Genomic DNA, 9,708 nt, shown 5'->3' on the forward strand with positions numbered 1-9,708 from the left:
ACCGAAAGCGCTTTCCGATAAGCGGCGGCCGCGGAGGATCAAAAGGAGGAGCGCGGCGCGCCCGCCTCCCGCCGCCCGGCTCTGCGCGCTCGCCCTGTCCGCCCGCGCTCTCCCGCGGGCTGGCTCTCGGACCCTCGGCCTCCCCGAGGTGCCCGTCCCGGGGCCAGCCTTCGGACGACTCTGTGTCTCTTTGTCTTGCTTCCAGCTGCCCCAGCCTCTCCCGGCCCCTCGGCCTTTCTCCGCGTCTGCCAACGCTCTCCCCGCGCTCGGTCTTCCTCGCTCGGGACCTGCGCGCGCTGCTCTCCCTCCTCACGCTCTCCTCCTCCTCTCGGACTCGCTTCCGTCCCACTCTGTGCTCGCCGGCCTCTGCCCATTCCGCTCCTGGTCTCGACCAGGGGTCAGGCCCAGCGCACGCCCGGGGCCCAGGCACCCAAGTCTTGGAAACGTCCATTAGATCGCCCGGGGCCCTGTGCAACCCACCCTCACTCCGCTGTCCCGTGGACGGCCAGGTGGGCTCCAGAGGCGCCCGGAGCGTGCCTTGGGGAGCCCACAACTTCCCCCCCTCCTTCCCGAGGCTGCCGGGCCCAGGCGCCTTCCTCTCCCCCAGGGCTGAAGGTCTAAGTGCAGCCGAGCCCCCTTTTGACATTCCCGTCCTTACACCCCTTCCTTTGGCTCCCGCTTCCCCTTTGCCCTCGACCCCTTCTCTTCCTCCTCCAGGCCCCTCCTCCCTTCGCAGGCTCTGCGCGCCTCTCCGGACCCCTTCTCCGCGTCGCCGCCCCTTCCCCGCCACTTTGTTTGAAGTTCTGGAGAGATCTGTCTCCTCGTGGCGAAGTTTCCCCCTTAGGTCACCGTTCTGCCTTGATTCGATTTGGGAAGGCGAGTTCCCTCCCTCCCCCTGCGCGACCCCAGCCAGGGCCGGGCGCTCCGAGCAGGTCAGAACGCACTGACCCCACTTCCACCTTTTCCTCTTTTCAGTCCAGTGGGGGAAGGGAAGGCTTAGGGCGGCCAAACCCGAGGGGGGCGTCCTAACCTTCCAGCCCCCTCCCTCCTCCCCAACGGGGCTTCCTAATCACCTCATTAGTCTGGAGCGGGGGAGGAAGAAGAGCTATTTTTTTCTGGAATTCATGGAATGTGCCCCCCTTTGTCTTGGCCTCCAGGGCCCCCAAAGTCCCTGGAGAACCTCCCCTTTGGGGTTTCTATTCTGTGCTCTTAATAGCAGGAAGGCTTCCCCGCACCAGGCCGCCTCTCTTCTGGGGGCGATTCTGTCTGGCTTTAGAGCAGACACTTCCAGGGCCGGAACCAGGGGCCCTTGTACCTTTCGTGTTTGGATCCTGGGGCTCCCCTCAGGGTTGAAGTCTCATCAGCGTTGCTGATGATGGCAAATAGGAACTCGAAAGAGACGACCTGGAGGGAAATCTCATTTGCTCAGTCCTCGCGCCCTCGATGAAACTTATGTTTTTATATCATACCACATATATCATGTAATGTGTAACAACGATCATTTTCAAAAATTCTTTTTTTAAAAAGCCCATATAATCACCTTACTGCTTTAAGGCGGCTGTTATATGTGCTTTTAAATCCTTCCATGTAAACGCTACTGAAAAATTTGGAAAGCTGTGAAAGGGGGGGCGGGAGGGGGGTTAATCCGGGTTTACCGCGGATGCCGGTTTAGGACGGGGTTAGCCCGATGGCGTTATCTCTTCTCAACATTTCAGACGCCCATATTTCACCCGGCCAAGTAGCGCAGAGAGCAGCGCAGATGGCGGCCGCGGTCGCGCCTCGGGAAAATGTGTTATTAATATCTAAATAACTTCCCAGGACTGTCTCTAAATCTCCCTCCGTCGTTCTGAGGGATGGATTCGTTTGAAGTCTTCCCCCAGCCTCCTCTTTTCAATGTCTCTCTCTCTCTTCTTCTTCTTAGCCAGGCTTATTTCCAACTGGTAAATATCTAATTCCTTGAACGGCTGTGCAGGGCGCGGGAGTCTTTTAGGTCCAAACGCGCCGCAAACAACCGGGGGGTGTGGTGCTGCGCGCCGCCGCCGGGAGGTGAGCATAAAACTCGGGAGCCGGACAGCAGGGGACCCCACCCCGCTGAGAAATGCGCTGGGGAGCAGGAGGCTGCGCTAGGACCTCCGTCTGGCAGCCGAGCCCTTCCCAGGTGCGCCCCCGGGGGCCCTCTTCTGGTTCCCAGTGGAGTCCCAGCGGCACCCCCCAACAGACGGCTCTGCAAGGCTCGGCTGAGGTCCCCCACTCCACCCCCAGCGCCCCAACCTGCAAGGGCTTCTCGGGTCTCTGGGGCGGATAATTACGCGCCGCTCGCCTGTTCGCCCTTGTTTAAAGTTTGTTTTCTAAACGTCTATTAGATTATATTCGTTCATTCCCCCTCCAACCTTATCTCTTCCCGTCTCTTCTCTCCCGGCCCCCGTCACACTCCATTTAGGCACGAGTTTATCTGGCAAACAGCGGACTTTGTTTATTTGCCGCGGGTTCTGGGGCTGCCAGCGAGCGAGCGCCAGTGTTTGCCTTTGTAATAGTTATCTCATTGTTGTTCTTCCTCGGCCTCCGCTCCCTCCTCCCCTCTCCCTTTCTCTTCTTCGGTTGGGGGGGAGGATGGAGGGAAGAAAGGGGGCGTCGTGTCTGCCCCGCCTAGACTCGCCAGGAGCCGCCTCCCCCGGGGATAGTCCTCCCAAGCACAGCTCCCCTAGGCTCACCCCTTCCACCCCCATCGCGCGGGCCTCCCCCTCGGGTTTCACTGAATATCCACCACCCAGCGCCGCCTAAAGCCGGGGAATCGCCCGGCGCCCTCCCGCCTTTCTCCGCGCCCCCATTATGCGAAGCTGATCCCACTTTGAACAGCTTCAAATCCCGCCTGGACTCCGTTTGATTAGATTGCCAACCCGGGGTAATCCTTTGATTTGGTGGAGTGTCAATTACCTTTCTCTAAACACACATTTACGGAGGAGGGAACTTGTTGGTTTAAATCAATGCCGCTTGTTTCTTGATAAATGGACTATCTTCTCTCCTCCCTGGCTCCCTCTCCCAAGGCCCCTCTCCCTCCGGGTCCCCTCCCCTCCCCGCCCTGTCCTCTCCTACCCGGTAAACAATGCCCCTTCCAGGTGTGAAGAAGCCGAGGAGAAGGCGGCGTGGGCTGAGGGGAGCCGCACCCCCCTCCCCCCATTCATTCGCTCCCCCGGAGCCTAATTAAATTTGGCAGGTCCTTGTACACACAATCAAAACAGCTTCCTCCTGTGTAGCAAACGACCGAAAACCGCATTAGCAGCTACCGCCGCTGCCAAATTAAATTGTTTCCCACCTCCTTTTACAAGTGTCTAAAGCTGGCACTCGGGGCTCTCTCCCTCCTTCCCGAGTCTCCTCCGTCACTTCCCACTCCACACCTGTAAGTTTGCCGCTTTCAACAGCTATGAAGGGAAAAGGCAGAGAAACACACACCTGCCTCCCTCTCTCTCAGGCACACACCAGGGCCCCCACTCAGGTGGCCATTCATAAAGGGGAAGCCGGCACATTCTCGGGTGGACTTTGGGGGACCTCTCCCCCACAAAAGGCACACTCCTCTTTTTTAATCTTGTTACCTTCCCCCTGGTTTCCTATTCATTGTGACCCTGCTGGGCTTTCTGCTTTAGAGAGCCGTGTGGAGCCCCCGTGTCTGATCTGGTCCGTTTCAGCCTAAGTTTGTACATTGCCAGATGCTTGCTGGAGCCTTTGGTGTTCTTATTGCTTATTGCCATTATTATTATTATTATTACTACTACTCGTTTCTTCCCATTCACTCGGTCAGTTCCCCAGAAGAATGGTTTGACTCTGTGCAAACGCCTCTCAAATTTCCTACAAGAGTCTCAGGAAAATCTTGCTCTTTCTCTTCCCTCCTCAAACCCTTTCCTGGTTGGGTCCCGGGCCTGTCCGTCCCCTGATCCTCAGAGAAGGGGCATGGAGGAGAGTCTGAGCGGATGAGTGCCATGAACTGTCCACTCCCCTCTCCAGGTGAGCAGACCTTGGCCGGAGCCCCTACGCGCATCGGGCTGCAGATCCTCACAACCAACAATCCTAATAACTCAGTCTTAACAAGGATAAGAGCAAAAAAAAAAATATGAGCAGCCTCATGAATATCAGCCCAAGGGGAGCAGGAGTGAGCTGTTCAGAGATGAAAGTGCACAGAAATAAAAGCTCAATTTAATCTGCTTTAAAACCCTTCAACTTAACGTTTGTGCTTCAAACTCTGAGAGTGAGGACTGATTGCGGATAAATAGTTTCTTACCATGCCTGGGAGCTATTACACCCCTCTCCAACACCGCTTCCTATTCAGCAGGCCCAGTTTTCATTACCAGCTCTAATAAGTCTTAACGTTATTAAATGCCAAGCGGACGGCAGGAAAAAGCGGGCTCAGGGAGGGATCTCTCTTTAGCGTTTAAAGAGGAGAGCTCTTAAACCCCTTCTTCCAGGGCTCCCCGCCACGAGTGGGGCAACCCCCGGAGAAAGCATTTGTCCAACGCAAGGAGCCAAAACAAAGTTTGTGGATGTTCGCTCCTCCCCTCGCTCTGCCCATGGGGCCTCTGGGCCTCTCCTCACCTGGTTGATATGGGTGGAGGCTGGGAGGTCTTTTAGCCCCTAACTTGGCCATGAAACTGATGTCTGGGGCCTGGGAGAGAGGTGAATGGTTCCAGGTGGGCAGTTCACCCAGGTGCCCACGGACTGGCCCAGGTACCATATCAGGAGCTGATACGATTTATGCACAGACGAGCAGGCAACCCGACCAGCACACAGCCCATTCTCACTGCACCCCTCTACAATGACACTGCACCCCCACACAGAAGCCCGCTGGTTCTGAATACAGCCCTTGCACTCCCATCCAAGGCCGATGGGCAGTCACAGGGACAGACACAAGCACCTACGTGGCCACCTAGCTCCAGTCGCAACGCCCAACATGCCCACTGTCACTCAGAACTGCAGGGCTTTTCGGAGCCCAGGCCCGCGGCTTTCGTTTCATTTTGCCACTCCACAGATCCAGTGCCTGTGCTCTCAGCCTTCCCTTCGGATCCGCCAGGCTCCTCCTTCAACCCTGGAGGCCTGGGGCTTCCCGGTCCTGCTGCAGGGAAAACCTCTATCTAGCGAAGTCGCCCGCCTTGTTAGCTGGTTTTATAAAAGCCCAGACCCGCACCGGAAGCCACTTCGGATGCCTTTGAGTCAAAGGGATTCCCCAAACCACACCATCTTCATTTCCCTTTTTTTCCCTCTCTCTCAAAAGAAATGAGTCTATTGTGCTTCCTCACAGACTGAGTTGGGCATACCCCCACCAATAGACAGACAGACACACCCCTAAAGTTTCTCCAAATAAAACCAAATCTCCCAGCACTCCACCCAGGGTACCCCTCCCACAAGCGCTGTCTGCTGTGCAGGATTTGGTGGGAAAGATTATTCAAGTTTTATGTCTCCCACCCCACAAAAAAAGGAGTCCAACTAAGTACCTTTCCAATACAGACTGAGGTGAAGACTGGGTCCCTCCCACCAGCACCAGGGGTGCCAGGGCTCTGGGCGACCTCAGGGCCCCTCCCACTGAAGACCCAGGCCCCTCGGCAGGCCCGGCACAGCGGGGTGTCAGGCAAAGCTCGCTCCCTTTCTTCCCTCGCCCTTTTGTCCCTGCCGGACAGGGTTCCACTGGGGGCCCTGAATGTCAATAGCCTGCTCAGTCCCAGCTCCAGCTGCTCTCACAGGGGCTGCCTCTGCCCCTCTTCCTTCCCGCTCCAACCAGGCCCGTGGGGGCTGGGCCTGGCTGGGCTTTGTCTGTGAAGTTCACCTTCAAGGTTGGGAGAGGCCACTGAGAACTGGAGAGAGACCTGAGCCGGGAGTTCACGGGAGGCGAGAGAGGGGCCTCCACAAACTTCTGGAAGGAAACGCGAACACAGTGTGCTCTTTCCAAGTTTCTGCCCTTTTCCCAAAGCCACTGTCGTACAGGTTCCCACTGTCCTCCCCGCGCATGTCCTTGGGGACCGGCGTCTTTTCCTGTTGGCCGGTGACTCCGGATCTCCCGCTTCTATTTCTCCCCACGCCCTCACGCAAAGCAGGAACACTCACCACGTCTCAAAGACAACTTCCAGGGGACGCGGGATTGAGGAAGGACTTTCCCTTCGCCTGAAATTTCCTGCCTCGATTCAGGACAGAGCAATCCCCTCTCCCAGGCACCAGGCGCCAGGAGGATGAACGGCTCCTCTAGCTCCCCTCCAGGAACATCAGAGCCCGGGTTAGACTCCAGTCCGCCCAGCGGCTGCGCTGACAGGGGGAGAGGGGGTGCAGCGCCCCAATCTCTCTCCTTTACCGGGATCCTCCTACCCAGGCTCTGGCCCTGAGTGCACCCCTCTGCCTCCCCACTCCGCGCCGCCGCGATCTGGGCCCTGGCAACGGGAAATGAGAGGCAGCGGCCCACGCGGCCCGCGCTAATTTTTATTGATTGCGGCGGTCAGTCAGCTGTCAGGCGGGGTTTCAAGGGACCGTTTAGAGAGCGTGTGCGGGTCTGGTTAACAAATTCATTTAGGGAGCCGCAGGCCGGCCCCTCCTTCCTCGCCCCCCGCCCCCCTTGCCCAAGTTTCCTATAAATAATAGATCAACCCAGGGACCCGCAGCCAAAACGCCAGGCCTGGAGGACTCGCGCCCAGAGTCCGCGCCCCTAGGCACACGGTTGTCGGCGCGCCTTGCAGAAACCTGCGGCGGAGCTCCCCGGCAACGGAGGCCACCTGCTCCCCGCCCAGCGGGACACACGGAGGGGGCGCCCTCCCCAAACCCTGAGAGGCTCCTGGCTGCTCCGGAGCCGCGAGTTCTGTCCGCCAGTCTGGGGCACAGAAGCGAAGCACAATCGATTCTTCCCTGGCCCGCACCCCAGCGCCTGGGAAACTTGGGCTCGGTCTGGCCGGCAGGGAGGGTCCCTACCTTTGTCGCCCAGGATGCCGTCGATGCTGTGTTTGGCTTTCTTCTCCCCATCGTCTTCTTTCTTGTCCCCGTCGTCGTCCTCCTCTTTCTTCCCGAACTTGATTCTGAGCACACGGCTAATCGAACTCACTAAACCTCAGAAATTCAAAGGCAAAAGAGCAAGTATAAGTTGTTGGGGCGCGGGAGCGGAGCGCGGGCCCCTGGGCCCCGGGGACAAAGTCCTGAAGCCCCTTCCCCCTAATTCACTGCCTGGGGATTCATACCCACAGGCCAGCATTTACAACTCCGCCGGGCACGGAGCACAATGTGTCACCCCGTGGGCAAGCCTGATTCCCACGGGGCACGCACTCAGCGGCAAGATGGGCAGACACAGCCACCTGTGCACTCCTATCCTAACACATCCCCACACACACCTGTGCCCTTCCCTTCACATACCCTGGGTGCACTCCCATCCACACCCCCTGCCCCAGGGCCTCTCCGAGGCAGGCCCCGCAGCCCTGGCTGCTCCAGCCACAGGCAGGTGCGTCCAGGCACACACTCCCCCGCAGGGAGCCTGGCTCAGGGCCTCCACATTTGGGACCCACTGATGGCTGGTGACAGCAGCAGAACGGACATGGTGACTTGAAGAAGGAGGTCCAGGGAGCCCGAGGAGATCAAACCTCCTGGGACAACCCTATCTCCAGGCCACTTCTCTAGGAGAGTGCCAGGGAGCGCTTCTCACCCAACATGATAAGTAAACTTTTTGCCGCCTCTTTCCTCCCTCTCCCTCTCCCTCCCTCTCTCCGTCCCTTCCTTCTCCTTCCATCTCCCTTAAGGTTTTGCTTCCCTCCCGTGTCCTCACTGTCTCTCTACTCTCTTCCTCCCGTTCCCTCCCAACTTTTCTCCAAGTTCCCCCCATCCATCAGCCCCCACCACCACCTCATCCAGCCCGGATCCCCAGAGCCCTGCAGCCCCGGGCTCCGCTGGCTCAGCTGCCTTCTCACCTGAGGGCACGGTGCTGCGGTCGCAGTGCCCGTCCTTGAGCAGCCGGTCCCGGATCTCCCAGCTGAACATGCCCGGGTTTTCCCGCTTGTACTCCTCAATCTTTTTCTCCACATCCGGGGTCGCCACCTGCTTCAGAGGTGGAGGTGGGAGGGCAGGAGCGGGAAGACAGGGAAGGGGGAGGAAGAGACTTTCAATATCAACTTCCCAAGAGCCCCAGGCCAGGCTGGTGGCTCTGGTAGCCATGCCCTCCTTCTGAAATGGGCTTTGTATCCTTTCAAGGAACCTCTCTGACTCCAAGGAAGGCAGTGGGTGTGTGTGTGTGTGTGGGGGGGGTAGAGATAATGAAATAGAACCCACAGGATCCCCCTCCTCACTATTTCAGACAAGACTGAGGGGGAAATGGTCCCTGGTCTGGGATGGTGACAGGGGGTCGGGACAGATATAGGTACAGCCCAGGAATGACTCATTGGCCTCAAAGTCCCAGGCAACCTGGACCCCAGGTATTCCCATCCCTGAGAAACTCAAACAATGGGGAGGGACATCTGGGGTGGGGACAGTCTCCCACTGTATTTCCCATAAGAAGCCTATAGTCACCCGGATGGCACAGGGCGGTGAAGGGGGTCAGGCCAGGATCTCCGCACCAGGGGAGGGCCTGTGGCCGGCCGCTCTCCGGCAGACACTCACTCTGGGCTTGCTGCCTCCGATGGCCCCAGGCCGGATGGAGCCGGTCTCCTGGTAGCGGCAGAGGATCTTGGAGACACAGCCGTGGGAGACGCGCAGCTGGCGGGAGATGACACAGGGCCGGATGCCGTGGTGGGCCATCTCCACGATCTTGTGGCGGATGTGGTTGGGCAGGGGTCGCCCGTTGATGAAGACACCGCCGAGCTGATTGACCCGGCCTTGGCCCAGCGGAGTGGACACTGCGGGCGGGAGGGGAGGGGAGAGGCACCGGTGAGGATGCGGGGGAGACCCCGTGCACCCCTTGACTCTAGTGTTTCTTGAGCTCCAAGACCCCTGACAGCTCTGAACGCCCAGGGTTTGGAGCTGTGGCAGTTCAGCCATCAGAAAAAAAAAGGCCTGAAACGGAGGGAGGGTCCTGCAGGGGTGGAGAGAGGGTCCTAGTTGGCTGCTAGAGTTCCCGGTGCTGTGAGTCCCCAGTCCTGCCACCCTAAGCGGAAGGAGGGCACACCTGGAGGGTCTGGACGCCTCTGAGAAGGGCAGGGAGAGGCAGAGGGAGAGCCTGGAGGCTCTGGGACCAATGGCTCTCCGGCCCCCAGGGTGCAGCTTGGGCAGCAGGTTCGCCTGCCCCTTAGAGATGCCAGTACCGGGCAAGATGTGGCCCATCCGGTCAGCTCCACGCTCCAAGAGGTCAAGAGGGTTCATTTTGTTGGGGGCCAGAAGGGGCTGGTTGATGACTATATTGACAGCCCCAGTTTGGGCCACCGCCCCTAATAGAATAGCCCAGGACAGGTGACAGGATGCTGTTTCCCCGCTGTCTCTGGGGGCACCGGGCTGTCCCTCCCCGGACCCTTCTTGCTTCTAACCTCTTGCAAAGTTCTAATTTCTTTTGGGGATGATTGGGGACATGCTCCATGGTGGGAAGTCTCCTAAAATGAAATACCTGCTCGGCCCCAGAAGTCCGTGGACCGTACCTGCGGGCTCTGGGAGGTGGTACACAGATGGCCAGGGTCCCTGGGGGCGGGGGTGACTTTGGAAACCAGGAAGACAGGCCCTCCTGGTGCGTGCTGGGGAGGGAGCCGCCTCGCCTGGAAGCCTTAATGCAAAGTC

The 9,708-nt window shown here is 58.8% G+C and overlaps 1 protein-coding gene across 1 annotated transcript in view; it reads right to left on the bottom strand.

Annotated features, from left to right (window-relative positions):
- Positions 1 to 8,982, bottom strand: part of PAX7 (paired box 7) — a 92,304-nt gene extending 83,322 nt beyond the window's left edge. Inside the window, 3 exon segments of the mRNA XM_015565926.1 lie at positions 6,937 to 7,065; positions 7,920 to 8,049; positions 8,605 to 8,982. Of these exon segments, the coding sequence (XP_015421412.1) occupies positions 6,937 to 7,065; positions 7,920 to 8,049; positions 8,605 to 8,982 (637 nt within the window).
- Between the last annotated feature and the right edge of the window lie 726 nt (positions 8,983 to 9,708).

The sequence above is a fragment of the Myotis davidii genome, unplaced genomic scaffold (genome assembly GCF_000327345.1).
Source record: "Myotis davidii unplaced genomic scaffold, ASM32734v1 scaffold299, whole genome shotgun sequence".
NCBI lineage: Eukaryota > Metazoa > Chordata > Mammalia > Chiroptera > Vespertilionidae > Myotis > Myotis davidii.